This window comes from Amia ocellicauda, chromosome 17, assembly GCF_036373705.1.
Source record: "Amia ocellicauda isolate fAmiCal2 chromosome 17, fAmiCal2.hap1, whole genome shotgun sequence".
Classification (NCBI taxonomy): Eukaryota; Metazoa; Chordata; class Actinopteri; order Amiiformes; family Amiidae; genus Amia; species Amia ocellicauda.
The window spans coordinates 5434237-5450163 of record NC_089866.1 but is presented as its reverse complement, the minus strand read 5'-3'; the positions used below and the strand labels follow the sequence as shown (position 1 = coordinate 5450163).

At 47.0% G+C, this 15927-nt stretch overlaps 2 protein-coding genes across 4 annotated transcripts; both read right to left on the bottom strand.

Moving 5' to 3' along the window:
* Window positions 1-452: 452 nt before the first annotated feature.
* Window positions 453-7338, bottom strand: LOC136712742 (dehydrogenase/reductase SDR family member 7B). 3 transcript variants are annotated; one of them, XM_066689487.1, is made up of 7 exons: window positions 7259-7338; window positions 3947-4122; window positions 3492-3607; window positions 2680-2890; window positions 2391-2483; window positions 1888-2040; window positions 453-1086 (listed from the first exon to the last, which is right to left on the bottom strand). In XM_066689487.1, the coding sequence occupies exons 1-7, from the start codon at window positions 7279-7281 to the stop codon at window positions 881-883; spliced, it is 978 nt and encodes a 325-aa protein (XP_066545584.1). In that variant the 5' UTR covers window positions 7282-7338; the 3' UTR covers window positions 453-880. The 3 variants fall into 3 exon arrangements, with proteins under 3 accessions (XP_066545584.1, XP_066545585.1, XP_066545583.1); XM_066689488.1 differs by lacking the exon at window positions 7259-7338 and adding an exon at window positions 6282-6416; XM_066689486.1 differs by lacking the exon at window positions 7259-7338 and adding an exon at window positions 5836-6093.
* Window positions 7339-13932: 6594 nt separating this feature from the next.
* On the bottom strand, window positions 13933-15350 carry LOC136713015 (dehydrogenase/reductase SDR family member 7B-like; the record flags this gene model as incomplete). Its single annotated transcript, XM_066689908.1, has 3 exons — window positions 13933-14225; window positions 14830-14922; window positions 15125-15350. Coding segments are annotated over 3 exons (525 nt in total), but the record flags the coding sequence as incomplete, so codon positions are not given.
* Between the last annotated feature and the right edge of the window lie 577 nt (window positions 15351-15927).

The window sequence follows — 15927 nt, the reverse complement described above, 5'->3', positions numbered from 1 at the left end:
TGGGTTGTATCGAATTCCAAAACAGCCCGTTACATGTGGTGTTCTGAAATTCCTGCCGTTTTAATCTGGATTAAGTCAATTTGAAAGGCCATACACTGCTAATACAAGTGCGCGTTCATGTTTATTTACAGGAGTTACAGAGACAGGGTTATAACTTGTGAATTAAGAAAGCACTGTACAAGAGAACAGTTTATTATTATTATTTATTTGTATGACTTTCTTGTAGGAGACGTCGACATAATACCGTAAACTGTGTGTATTAAACATATTAATATCATCTGCACCTTCTGGTGGCTCCATGTGGTTCTCACGTTTCTCCTCATGCATCTAATTAGCCTCTATTTGACTCTCTTTGAGACTGCTTTGCGATTTGAAATACCAGAGAGAATGTGCTGATGTTTCTAATCTGAATGAAAGGAAATGTGACACAACCGCATGGGAAGCACCTGGAGTTTAGTGTTGCTAAATTGCTTTATTTGCACAGGGAAGTTTTTCTGTACAGAATCACGAGACCACATTCAATGCATCACTTGGTTCAACAGCTAAAACAATCATTTTCCCCACCCAAAATGTAAACCATACCTTGTTTGACTTTGTGATGTGATCCAGACACTTTTCAATCTCATTTCCTTTTCATATGGTTAAACATACATTTTCTGCAAAGGCATTTAATAAACTTTTCCCATTACTCTCTCTATCTTGGACTCTACGTGTATCTCCCTGCAACGCCTCTCCCCCCAATAAACAAGTACAACTGGAGCCACGAGCCGTTACGTTACCCTAGCTGTTGCCACATTCTGCTTCGAGTCTGAAGAAGTAGTAGACGAGTGATTTCAAAGGGTTTGAAACCGGGCAGCTTCCTCGCACCGTTGGCAGAGCGCTAGTTGTCCTTGGCTTTGCGTTCCTTCCTGGCCCGGGCAGCCATGAACTTGAAGAAGAGCGCCGGGCACAGAGTGCGCATGTAGACCGCGACAGTGGGCAGCAAGCCGGCCATCAACACGTCTTGCTTCTTCCTGCCAACCGCCTTCAGGATCGCGTCGGCCACATCGCGGGGGTCCCTCCCCTCGGCCGTGTTCTTGTCCAGCACTGAAACAGACACGACAGCGGGGACGATCAGCGGCACCGACACCCTGCGCTGAGCGCCAGGGGACACGGCACCAGCTCTTTACAGCCCAAACACGTCTGTCTGGTAACTGTAGTGACGTGATGTTTACTGCATGGGTTCTCTCGTCCTCTTTAAACATCCGTAGCTGGTTTTCACCAAGACTGGACAGAAACCTCTGTTCAAAATAGCGGACATCCCAATTTTCTAACCGACTTCACTAGCACTGTTACTTGGAGCTCATTGTGCAGGAGTTCTGTTGGTATAATTACATTTATATGAATAAGTGATTTATTCATATCCACAGCTTTCAAGACCTGCCCAGTGACTGAGAGCCTCACATAATACATAAGGCTGCATCGTTTTAAACCGAGACCTGCAGGGAAAACCCAGGAACTCTACATACATTTTCCAGGACATCTTTCAGATGCTGGTGTTTTATGAAATAAACCAACAAACAATACCTGGAATTATCTGGCACCAGGATTTGTTTTCAGACATTAAGTATTTAGTATCAAAACTGGTTTTATTATCTCTGTAAACAGTAGATGTGCTTTTCTACACTTATTTTATATGCAAAACCTCCACGCGTCTCTATCAGCTTTCAGCAGGTGGAAAGTAAACGGTAAATCATTACAGATTCTGGTTTGTGCTGCAAAGTTAACAGGGTTTAAATGACCCACTGAAGAGAAACATATTAGTTACATCTAAAACACACACACTTAGAGGCTGCTGCGGCTGCTGCTGCTGCTGCCGATATATCAAGATGTAAATCCCATTCCTACCTCCATGTTTGGACCCGTCCCCAGTGACCGCGTTGAGGGAGAGGTTGGTTCTGATGTAGCCGGGGCTGAAGATGGACACACCGATGCCGTACTGCTCCACCTCGGCCCGCAGGCAGTCGAAGAAGGCTTGGGTGGCGTGCTTGGAGGCGGCGTCTGCGAGAGGAGGGAGGGACAACCAGACAACCTGCTTGTGTGACTCCTTAAAGTGTTTTTTGTACGCTGAGACTCTCGGGACCAGGAGAGAGACGAGGCCCAGTTTGGTCATTGGCAGAGGGTCTTCAAGGGGGAAGCGTTTAGCAGGGAAATCTCAGAGACATCGACGGTGGTAAAGCCTCAGTACGCCTCGCAGGAAAGCACAAATCAGAAATCAGACTAGTCTTTGTAATCTGAGGCATTCCCACCAATTCAGCCACAGACGGAACAAGATCAAGTTTTTTGCTTCTGCTGCTAGCATCCCCAGATCTAAATTATTGAACTGAACTCTCTCGGCCGACGGTACTTACAGGCGGACCTGAAGGGGATGGCGATCTTGCCCTGGACGCTGCTGATCACCACGATGTGGCCGCTCCGGCGCTGCACCATGGAGGGCAGGATCGCTGGGGACAGAGCAGCTGTTACTCAGAGCCCAGAGAGGCAACCCACACCCACCTTCCCACTCAAACCAGCAGGCCCAATGACTCGGCTGGACGCTGCCAGCACTAGAGCACCCCTTTGCTGTGATGGGGTTCATTTATGGTTCATTTGGGTTTTAAATAAACGCTTTAAAGCTTTAATAAAATGAGACACACCTACCTTTAGTGAGAGCAATGGGCCCGAAGTAGTTGATGTCCATCACCTCTTTGTCCACATCCACGGCGGTGTCCAGGATCGTGCCCCGGTAGCTGATCCCGGCGTTGTTGATCAGGATGTCCACGTGACCGTGGCATTTGACAATCTCCTCCGCCGCGCTGGCCACGGTCTCTGTGTCCGACAGGTCAAAGGTCACGGTACTGGGGGTGTAGGTCTGTGGAAATGGAAGATCACAATGTCAGTGCAACCCGTCCCACTTTGTTGTGCAAAAGGATTGCAGACCCTTTCAACCCGTACTGGTTTCCTTCAGCCCTGCCCTGAATGTTGAAACTCAACCACAGACACGATTTTGCATAACTTCTGAATGCGACTTTAAAACAACTAATTAAACACTTTTCCTTTTGTGTACAATCAGTGCTATTAGGAGGTCTCATCTGGAAGCTCTGTCACTTACACGAAATAACTATTTAAAACACACTAGACACCCTATAACCTGTGTCACCAATCTGGTGGCAAATGGACGTACAATGAATGGAAGTAACAGCAGAGGGACTGGCCCCCTGCCAAGTGAAGGGAGACTGTTTAGCACGGCCTCAGCTGCAGACAGACACGGCGTCAGACAAAGCGTGTCTCCTGCCCTCCTCTGTCCTGTTCGAACCGTAACTCGGCAAACTCTTTGGCACTGCTGCATGCTGCGTTTAGGTTTCTGTTCAGGGTTCTCCTGCATTTACCGGCTGTCAGGACTGAGTGCTTTTGAAACCAGGGGTAAATTCTAACGGGGGTACGACCCGAGTAAAACCAGTGCTGTTCCTTACCTTCCGTCTGCCATCTGCCACCCCGGTCAGCTCCCTCACGAGCTCCTGCAGCCGCCCCTTGTCTCGGCCGCACAGCACCAGCTGGGCGCCCGCCGCGTGGAACACCCTGGCGCAATCTGCAAAGACAGAACAGTCAGCCGAGGGGCGCAGAGCTGGAGGAATACAGGGTAATTCAATTAGGAAACCACCTGGTCTGCAATAACATGTAATTTGTTTCACTGGAGCTGAACGACTGGCAGGTTTGAATACCCAGCCAATACAGGCCTTGCAGAGTTTCTCCTCACTGCATTAAGAGAGGGCAGCAGCATGAAATAGAATCAGGACCACTACAGTGTGAACCCCCAAACCAGCCAAGGGGTTGTGGGATGGCTTCTGGTTTCCCGGCTCCTTTGTCCGTTAGGAAACCCAGGGCTTGGAAACAAGTTCCATAGCCAAGGCAGTTCCTGCGGTCCAACCTTTTCCCAGTCCAGAGCTCGCTCCTGTGATGACCACCACCGCGTCCTGGATGTAGGCCTTGTGGCGCAGTCTCTGCAGCAGCTGGTACAGCACCAGCACCCCCACGCTGCCCAGCACTAATGGGAGGCAGTTTCCACACAGCAGCTCCATCAGCCTCGCCCTGGACAGACTCCTCCTGTGGACGGGTGGACACAAACACAGGACAATAAGCACCCGAGGACACAGCCAGATACTTAAGGCTAGGGCAGGAGTAAATGTTTAGTGCCAACACTAGACCAGTACAAAGGATTTAATGTGGGCATGATGCTTCTGTAGCACTGCAGGCCTCATAGCTCTTCAAAGCTCTGAAGGCCTCCTAGCAAAGAATGGACTTCATGGTGTCACAGGCAAGCCTTAATATATGCATGTATGTAAATGCTGAACTCTTAATTACATAATTGAGCCTTATATTGCATTGCTAGTTCAATTAAGGATTCAATTAAGCAATTAAGATCTCGGTAGGAACAATACCCAGCAGGACAGGGGGTCCTCCTGGAATGGTTGGGGAATCCTTGTGCTAGTGCATGACTGAGGACATACCACAAGTCCTTAGGAACAACCAAGGACAGGACAGACCCAGCCAAGGTATGGTTCCTGGAAAGCAATTACATTATACTGCTCATAAAATTCATTTATAAAGTCTCACCAATTTGAGATCACCTGGCATCAGTACTTGGGAGACTTATCTAATCAGACGATGGTGTCTTCAGCCTTGCTAATTGCTTTTGAATACACACCCAAAAGACGGGGGTGTTTTACATGTTAAAGGGCTTGCTTTCTCTGCATACTTGGAGATATTGCTCTGACATGATAATCAGCCGGTGATTGTTCTGTCTGTCGCAGAGAAGTGCGGCACAGTGAAGCGGTGGATTCCACTGACAGCTGTTTTCCAGCATGTGAGCCATTATCATATGTGCGCCCTATTCAGTTACACTTCACACCTCGTACACTGCTGTGAAAACAATTGACTTCAGCTTTAGAATCCATGCAGGCAGCGACTGTGATTTTCCTGAGTTAGTGGTCTGATGCCTGTCCTAAATTTGTCCTAGTTTTCTGTGCACAGTCTAATTTAGGTCTGTCAAATTGAGACTAAGTTATTTATTCTAAGTAAACGAACTATAAATCCAAATATATCCCAGTTATATTTAATATCCCTCTCAACAAAACACTAAAAGTGCAGCTCCATTTCACACTTCTCCATTTTAAAGAAAAACAGGAGAAAATAAGTACAGACCCTAAGCCTTTACTGCAAAACATCTCTAAAAACATAAACTTGAAGTTCAAGAATCCGAAAAAAATACCTACAAATAGTGTGTTTGGATAAAAACTAACCTGATTTGCCAAATGACTGCTGGATATACAGCCATAACCTGGCCACACAAAACACAGCATGCAAACAGCGACCTACTGAGCACGAGTCTGCAAATAAATCCTTGATCACAGGTTTCAAATCACTACCAAAAACTAGAGACCTACAGCCAGGTAAGTATAGGTTTCCGAGTTCTCGCTTCAAGCCCAATGTCACCACCAACTCATCCAAATCGGTATCCGTTCAGACGCTCAAACACAGCGGTCGGCATCAGCAACATCGTGTCCTCCGTGGAAGGTCTGATTCGACTCTCTCGGGTCAGAATGGTCTCCCCACGCCCGTGTCCCTCGGAGTTTAAAACTGGAGACCAATCTGCTCACAGAGGCATGCAGTCGTACATCAAACCTCAAACACAGTGCTCTATTTTAGGCCAGGACACAAATAGAAAAAACGGACCAAGTTCCATCAGATTCAGAAAATCAGATTCGAGCTACAGACTCCCACTTTAAGCTCCCCTTGTACAAAAATGACTCTCCTCACCTTCTGGAGCAGGCTGGGTCAAGTGCTCCCCAGAGCACGTCTCTTCTGCAAGCACAGATTTGAGATGGGGGTGATGGCACCATCCCAAGGGTTGCAGTGGCTGCTTTAATAAGTCAGCTTAACTGCTAAAATAAGTTTTAAGCCCTCCAATGAGAGCATGGCCATGTTTTAAATTCATAAGTTAGGATAATAAACACAGCCATACACACAAACCCTGATGTGGACACAAGAGACTGCTGCTGCCCTCCCTGTCATCGTAGTAAACCCAAACCTACAGTCCTGCAATCCACTGGATCAGCTCAGAAGGGGACAGGAAGGCACTACTGAAATCAAGGTCATATTACACAATATACTTTTGTTTCGCCATAGTGCTCACCCTGCTGTGTTAAAGAAATGGTGTGTTTTTTAGGTTCGTAAGCATAAAACGTGTCAGGTTTTCAACTTACCCCCACGCTGCCTTTAGCAACCTCCTTTATTAGTGTCCTCCCTTATCGGGATCCAAAACTGCTTATAAATCTGCCCCATCTCACAGACCTGGCAGGCATGAGATAATCCGATGCCACAGCATTACAGTACGATCTAATAAAAGACTGGGATGTGAAATACTGATAACCATGACAGCAGTGAGAGCTTCTGAAGGCACTTTCTGAACACCGAGGGAGAGGACGTGACATGGGGGAGATTGTCAACACACTACAGGACCTGAATTCAATCCGTGAAATGGATACAAAGCTGCAGTTTTATGTGCATCTGTAAGAAATTGTATTATGTTTGGTTTTAATCCAGCCACTGCAATATCATTCATATTCCTAACAGTTGCTGCACAAGATAACCGCCACTGGGAAGTACATGGAAAGTGCATTCATCGCAATCCCACTTTGGAAGCATCACCCCAATGCTCTTGGGATCTCACATTAGTCACAAAGCTTGCAGACACTTCTTGCATTGCATTGCATGGTTTACCAGTTCATCCAACCTTGTCTTTTTATTAGCAGCTTTACTGCGCATCCAGCCAGACACTGTGCACTATAATGTGACACACTGACAGGAATGCGTCTAGTGACACTTTGCACCTTTTGCAATAAAGGAAATTGAGAAACGCAACAAAACACAGACGAAATACATAGTTAATGAATACAAATATGTATGTAAATCTATATCGACTTTTAAAATGGTATAAGGTGGGGAACTCTAAATGTAGACAATTACTTATTAACTGTATAAATGTACTTAACTCGAGTTACAGGCTGGGAACTGCTAGTAATACACTTGCACTCTGCAGCTCGCCATGGCACGGATGCTAATTGAATACATACAACACAGAAATACGTATTAATTTAGATGGTAAACCACAAATAACACGTGAAACAGTGTTTAGCAGAGCTGCACTACATTTCTGTGACTGTAAAAGTGTTCAACCTACCGCACAGGAGAGCCCAACAGCATGCTGCAGGAACCCGGAAACACAAGAGCGGTGACTGACGGCCGGATTAACCAATCAGAGACGCGAGCTGGACCTGAAACTCACCAATAGCAGCCATGCGCCCCCTGTACCCGTCAGAGAGTTCTAGATTTATTTATGAGATTAATGATAATTAGGACTGTAGTAATAATAATAATATGTAGTTTGTGTATGTATTTACAATGTTACAAAGCAGATTTGTAATGGGGTGGGGGGTTAAAAGGCTATACAGCAGTGTTTGCGCCATTGCATTTGAATGAGGAAATATTAAAAACTGGCAAGATACATCAATATTTTTATTGAATAAGATTTTAATGAATAATTGGTCCCAGTGGTCCTGCTGAAGCCAGGGGACACTTCTGCCCTGGCTCCAGGGTGACATCCACCTGCAGATCTCCTGCGCCCCCGAGTGGAGAAGCTGTCCTTGGGGTTTAGTAGACCTGTAGGTACCCCTCCACACTCGCTCGTGCTGGGGGGCTGCCCTGGCCAGGCTGCAGTATCTCCGTTTCAGGTCAGGCATGAGGGCAGTGTTCGGTGTACAGCCCCCCTCCAGCCGTCTCTCCTCCACAGGACGACACACGGCGCTGAGACAGACACACCTGTGATAGCACTGATCAACACTGTCCCTCTGCATTGACCGTGGAGTCACAGGGCCACACGAAGCAGAGCCTCCTCCGGGGCTGCAGTGCCAGGATGGCCCTGTGGATTCGTAATCTGACAGTCACCCCCGTCCCCCTGGCCTCTGTGCTCCTCCATGGACGATGGCACTCCTCAGAGGACGGGGAGTCGGCAGAGGGACGAGGCTGCACCCTGTTCAGGATGCTTCTGTGGGGAATCGATTCCCAGAACAGCTTGTTGCCACGCTTGCCTTTCTTGGAGTAAGTGATGCAGTAACCCTGCAGGCGGCTGTTTCGAGTAACGGTCCTGTGGAGGACAGTGTGTCCATCAAGACAGCACTCTGCCCAGAGCTGAAACGGTGTTCTTCTTTTGGTGTTATCCCATGATGCATTGCTCTGATGGGAAACCGACGGCATATTTGAAAACTTCATACATGAGTTCAATCTACGTCCCATAGTAATATTGCCTGTAAAAGCATCCTGAAAGGAGTAACCTATCACTAGTCATCAGCTGTTTAAAGTGTTGTGGTCCTTGGGGGCCCCAAGAGAATCTGGACCGCCGATCAGCACCAAAAGTAATAGCAACCATTTCAGATATGCAAGACGTGCGCACAGTCTCATTGGGATGAAAGAATGTATGATAATAATAGAATAATAGTATGATAATGTGGGATTCGCGAACGTGACTTGAGTAGAAGTACTGTTACTTTGATACAATTTTACTCAAGTAGAAGTAAAAGTACTGGTATAAGAAACTACTCAAGTAAAAGTAAAAGAGTACAAGTTACATAGTTACTTTTAACAAAGTATTGTCACATGCTCTCCAAGCAAACACTATATATAGTGTATATCGAGATCACTACACTACCCCCTGGCGTGCTACAGTATGTATAATATCCACCTATAACACATCAGAAGGCTCTTTCCACCATTGTTGTGTCTAAACCAATTAAATGAAAACAAAGGGCAACCGACCAGTGTTTCATGAAAACAATGATCAACTAGAAACATTCAATCTCCTCACTCATAGAGATGCTGTAGAGTGCGTTACTTGTATTGCATTCAGGGGCTCTAAATCGTATTTATTTATTCACGCAGCATTTTTAACTGAATTTCAAAAATAAATCCTTGCTGTCTGGCCTCTTCTGCTGACAGGGGGAGGGGTTGTGTGTGTATGACATGTAATCTGTCAATCTTAGGCTCACAACTTACATAATGGTTGAACAGAAATGGCAACATAAAATAGTAAAATAAGTACATTTTAAAAGAGCACATTAAACATGATTGATATAATATAGGGGGACAGCGGCTACTACTAATCTGGCCTTCCGCAGTCTCTGTGATGTATTAATGACAGGTCACATTCTATGCGTACACGGATACCTGTACTTATATATATATACACTCAGCAGAAAAGAAACGTCCCTTTTTCAGGACAATGTATTGTATTTTACAGATAATTTTGTAAAAATCCAAATAAGTTTACAGATCTTTATTGTAAAGGGTTTAAACAATGTTTTCCATGTTTGTTCAATGAACCATAAACAATTAATGAACATGCACCTGTGGAACGGCCGTTAAGACACTAACAGCTTACAGGCGGTGGACAATTAAGGTCAGTTATAAAAACTTAGGACACTAAAGAGACCTTTCTACTGACTCTGAAAAACACCAAAAGAAAGATGCCCAGGGTCCCTGCTCATCTGCGTGAACGTGCCTAATGCTGCAAGGAGGCATGAGGACTGCAGATGTGGCCAGGGCAATAAATTGCAATGTCCGTACTGTGAGACGCCTAAGACAGCGCTACAGGAGACAGGAAGGACAGCTGATCGTCCTCGCAGTGGCAGACCACGTGTAACAACACCTGCCCAGGATCGGTACATCCCAATATCACACCTGCGGGACAGGTACAGGACGGCAACAACAACTGCCCGAGTCACACCAGGAACGCACAATCCCTCCATCAGTGCTCAGACTGTGCGCAATCGGCTGAGAGAGGCTGGACTGAGGGCTTGCAGGCCTGTTGTAAGGCAGGTCCTCACCAGACATCACCAGCAACAGCGTCGCCTATGGGCACAAACCCACCTGCGCTGGACGTGATTTCTGCAAGACAGGAATGTCAGTGTCTGCCACGGCCAGCGAAGAGCCCGGATCTCAACCCCATTGAACATGTCTGGGACCTGTTGGATCGGAGGGTGAGGGTAGGGCCATTCCCCCCAGAAATGTCCGGGAACTTGCAGGTGCCTTGGTGGGAGAGTGGGGTAACATCTCACAGCAAGAGCTGGCACATCTGGGTCAGTCCATGAGGAGGAGATGCACTGCAGGACTTAATGCAGCAGATACTGACTGTTACTTTTGATTTTGACCCCTCCTGTGTTCAGGGACACATTATTCCATGTATGTTTGTCACACATCTGTGAAACTTGTTCAGTTTATGTCTTAGTGGTTCAATCTTTTTATGGTCATACAAATATTTACACGTTAAGTTTGCTGAAAATAAAAGTTGAAAGTGAGAGGATGTTTCCTTTCCTGCCGAGTATATATATAGTGCACATAACCTATATATATATTTATCAGTGAAGTATTTTGCAGAAATGATTATCAGTACTTATCAAAAGGGAGAGAACATGCTGAATCGAATCTCCCCAGGCTCAGCTGTCAGTGGGCATGAGGCTTGCTTTGGCTGGGCCTGCTGACCCCACTATATGGATAGGGCCGCGCCAACCACATAAGGCTCCCCGTTGCTATTTATATCTCCCCAGCCAGCCTTCAGTTGGAGTCAGGCTGGGGTGTCATTTTCCCAGAATCCTTTGCAACCTATTGGACCTGAGAAGCGCAGTTGAGTTGGGTTCTGGTTCCTTTGCCCATCACACTCACATGAGGAATCCTAGGTGCTCAATAGGTCAGACTGTCTCTTTCACCTAATTTGTAAACTATGGAAACATGCATTACTAGACATCTTTAGTTAAGCGTCCCGGAATCCTTTGTGCCACTGTAAGGGACTGAAATAAAATGTGTGTATATATATATATATATTTATATAGTGGTAGTGTTTGCAGATCATGTGACAACATCTTGATAAAAGGAACTACATAACTTGTACTCCAAATACTTTTTACTTTTACTAGAGTAGTTTTCTATACCAGTACTCTTACTTCTACTGTCATCAAAGTAACAGTACTTCTACTGGAGTGGGATTTTTCAGTGCTCTATCCACCTCTGGAGATGGGCAGTGCGACTCTTTTTAGTCACTCGGTCAATTTGATTCAGTTCAGTTTGGTTAATCGATTCAATTAGTTCAATTAATAAAATAACATAAGAATCAAAACATAATAACATTGGATATTTTGTTCATATATGGACCACCAAATTACAAATGTGTCCATTTGCCATGTCAGAAATCTATTCACCTTAAACAATTGTCAAAGTCAATGTTAGAGACCCTTGGAAATACAATGAATTCAGGTTTAGGCTTTTCTAGTCCATAGCTTGTCCCAGAGCTGTATGGTTAATGGACTTTTGTACAGTCCTCCCTCATTGCAGTGCCACCCTGTGGGCAGTCAGTGGGGTGGTAATTGTAATAGGGTTTCAATGGAGAGAGACAGATAATCCATGGTGAAACTACAGCCTTTTTGTCAGCAGTGGGCAGCACGAGATTGCAATGGACTTCGCAGCAGCAGTACAGCTGACAGCGGCACAATGGCTGGGCTGTTCGGCACGGAGGAGCCCAGTGTGATGAATGACGAAATGCTCCAGAGGGCCGTGCAGGGCCCTCATGGCCAGGTCGGCCACATCGCCAAGCAGGAGGGCATCAATCTCAGAGAGGTGCGCCACCTTCGCCTGGACTATAAGTGTGAGTACAACACTGACAGGGAGAGGGAGGACACAGGCTGCTGAAACAGAAAATGAAGCAGAGTGTGTGTGGGAGGGGAAGCAATAATATCATATATAAAATTGGGGAGAAGAAGCTATCTGTTTTTTGACGTCTGTCAGTATTTTTTTACGGACATCCTGAAGATTGACAACCTGTGGGAATTCACCAGCAGCTGGACATCAAAGTCCCGGAGAAGACTGAATGATTATGCCTAAGCAACCTGGTGTAGTTGGTGTCACGGGTGCCTCGTGGGAGGACCGTAGAGCGGTGGAGAAAGGACCCAAGTGCAGAGCTCGTGCAATGAGCAGACAGGAGCCAAGAAGAAATCAAAGGCGTGGTCAACGTCACAGGCTATGGTTGAAATCCAGGAGGTCAAGAGAAACCGATACAGAACACAGAGCAAAAGAGGGAGGACAGGGAGCGAGCGTCACAGGACAAGCCACTAAGGAGAACAGGCAACAGGGCTTGGTGATGCAGGGAGAGCTGACAACACTTCACCAAGAGTGAGGGCAGTGAGGGGTATATTAAGGAGAGCAGAAACTAGGAAGGCAGGAGCAGAACAAATCAGGGAATAAGGGGATTTTAATAGATTTGTATTTTATGCTCAATCCATGTCTGGAGAGCACCACAGTGACTTAAACCAGCCGACTGTCTCCTCCCTCCCTCTCTCTCAGACCTGTCATCCAACCACATCAAGGTAATAGAAGGACTTGACTCGCTGGTGAAACTGCAGGATCTGAGTCTGAACAACCAGATCTCAGTCATGGAGAACATGGACAGTCTCCAGCAATTGTTTTGTGTGAATAAAAAACATTCTTCCCACACACCCCGAGGCATACAACGCAGCCTCCTCCACCTCACTGATCCATGTTATGCTGCTACTGTGTCCTGCAGGTAGTGTACCTGCGCAGGTTGAAAAGGCTGCATTCTCTGAGCCTGGCTGGCAACCCCATCGACAAGGACGTGAACTACAACACCTTCATCGCTGCCCACCTGCCTGAGCTCGTCTACCTGGACTTCAGGGCTGTGGACGGCGACACAGTGAGTCACCCGCACAGGAGGGCCCTAGGCTACTGCTGTGCTGTCTTACTACATATAGAACTCAGTGAAAAGATCTGGATAACTGGTAACAGCTTTGTGCACCTTCTGTGATGTTGCTTTATGAGGTTTAAATCCAGGGCCTGACTGAATACACTGCAGAGTTGTCACATGATCTGCAAACACTACCACACACAATTATACACACACACACACACACATACACATACATACCTTTGAGTTCCCGAAGATCAAAGCAAACTACCTCTGTCATAAGTACACATCAATTTATTATTATTTTTTTAATTTTTATTTCTTGGCAGACGCCCTTATCCACAACATATTACTTATTACAACATAAGTGCAAAAATACAGAGAAGTACAAGGCATACTTGTACAATATAGGCCATCTGCAGTTTGACAGATACCTACAGAACCTACAGCAATCCCACCCTTGAGGATTGGAGGTGCCCACTCCTGTCCAAGACCTTAGAGGTCAATGAAGCAGACAGAATAGGAACCAAATCGGCCAGGAGGACGAGCGAAGCATTGTGGGTGCCGCGAGTGCACAGTGATGTGATCGTTGCAGCGTGAGTTGGCCAGGGTCCAGTACCTGTTCCCCATCGCGAAGCTGAAACTCATTGAGGCCCAGGAGCAGCAGAGGCAGGAGGAGCGGCACAGGGAGGAAGAGGAGGAGCTGCAGCTGCACAAGGTATCCTCAGATGCAAGAACTCAAATATCAATATTACAGCCATTACTCAGCTGAACCAAAACAAGTCAACTGTAGGCCTTGATCACAGCGTAATAGTAATACGATTGTCAGTGGCGTGGTTTCCCAACACGCAAATTTGGGGGCCCCTGATGCCTAGTAGCAGTGTTACATTACAAGCTGAATTGTAACTTGGAACAAATTACTTATTTTCTCATATGAAAAATTATGTATTGTTATGCCGAATTTTATTCTTAATGTAGTGATTCTGAAGCCTGTCCATTTGATGCTGCCGTAAAGCCTCTGCATTGTGGCGCAGTAACCCGGGTTCAAATCTCACTGGGTTACTGAGCAGTTCAATTACTGGCTTCAGCAGCATTCCAGGTGACACCGTTGCAGTGCGTCACCGGGGTCTCTTCACTAGTAGAAGACTGATTTCAAAGGGTTTGAAACCGGGCAGCTTCCTCGCACCGTTGGCAGAGCGCTAGTTGTCCTTGGCTTTGCGTTCCTTCCTGGCCCGGGCAGCCATGAACTTGAAGAAGAGCGCCGGGCACAGAGTGCGCATGTAGACCGCGACAGTGGGCAGCAAGCCGGCCATCAACACGTCTTGCTTCTTCCTGCCAACCGCCTTCAGGATCGCGTCGGCCACATCGCGGGGGTCCCTCCCCTCGGCCGTGTTCTTGTCCAGCACTGAAACAGACACGACAGCAGGGACAATCAGCGGCACCGACACCCTGCGCTGAGCGCCAGGGGACACGGCACCAGCTCTTTACAGCCCAAACACGTCTGTCTGGTAACTGTAGTGACGTGATGTTTACTGCATGGGTTCTCTCGTCCTCTTTAAACATCCGTAGCTGGTTTTCACCGAGACTGGACAGAAACCTCTGTTCAAAATAGCGGACATCCCAATTTTCTAACCGACTTCACTAGCACTGTTACTTGGAGCTCGTTGTGCAGGAGTTCTGTTGGTATAATTACATTTATATGAATAAGTGATTTATTCATATCCACAGCTTTCAAGACCTGCCCAGTGACTGAGAGCCTCACATAATACATAAGGCTGCATCGTTTTAAACAGAGACCTGCAGGGAAAACCCAGGAACTCTACATACATTTTCCAGGACATCTTTCAGATGCTGGTGTGCAGAAATCAGACTAGTCTTTGTAATCTGAGGCATTCCCACCAATTCGTACACTCAGCCACAGACGGAACAAGATCAAGTTTTTTGCTTCTGCAGCTAGCATCCCCAGATCTAAATTATTGAACTGAACTCTCTCGGCCGACGGTACTTACAGGCGGACCTGAAGGGGATGGCGATCTTGCCCTGGACGCTGCTGATCACCACGATGTGGCCGCTCCGGCGCTGCACCATGGAGGGCAGGATCGCTGGGGACAGAGCAGCTGTTACTCAGAGCCCAGAGAGGCAACCCACACCCACACCCACCTTCCCACTCAAACCAGCAGGCCCAATGACTCGGCTGGACGCTGCCAGCACTAGAGCACCCCTTTGCTGTGATGGGGTTCATTTATGGTTCATTTGGGTTTTAAATAAACGCTTTAAAGCTTTAATAAAATGAGACACACCTACCTTTAGTGAGAGCAATGGGCCCGAAGTAGTTGATGTCCATCACCTCTTTGTCCACATCCACGGCGGTGTCCAGGATCGTGCCCCGGTAGCTGATCCCGGCGTTGTTGATCAGGATGTCCACGTGACCGTGGCATTTGACAATCTCCTCCGCCGCGCTGGCCACGGTCTCTGTGTCCGACAGGTCAAAGGTCACGGTACTGGGGGTGTAGGTCTGTGGAAATGGAAGATCACAATGTCAGTGCAACCCGTCCCACTTTGTTGTGCAAAAGGATTGCAGACCCTTTCAACCCGTACTGGTTTCCTTCAGCCCTGCCCTGAATGTTGAAACTCAACCACAGACACGATTTTGCATAACTTCTGAATGCGACTTTAAAACAACTAATTAAACACTTTTCCTTTTGTGTACAATCAGTGCTATTAGGAGGTCTCATCTGGAAGCTCTGTCACTTACACGAAATAACTATTTAAAACACACTAGACACCCTATAACCTGTGTCACCAATCTGGTGGCAAATGGACGTACAATGAATGGAAGTAACAGCAGAGGGACTGGCCCCCTGCCAAGTGAAGGGAGACTGTTTAGCACGGCCTCAGCTGCAGACAGACACGGCGTCAGACAAAGCGTGTCTCCTGCCCTCCTCTGTCCTGTTCGAACCGTAACTCGGCAAACTCTTTGGCACTGCTGCATGCTGTGTTTAGGTTTCTGTTCAGGGTTCTCCTGCAGCCGCCCCTTGTCTCGGCCGGTCAGCCGAGGGGCGCAGAGCTGGAGGAATACAGAGCGAATAAATTAGGAAACCCCCTGG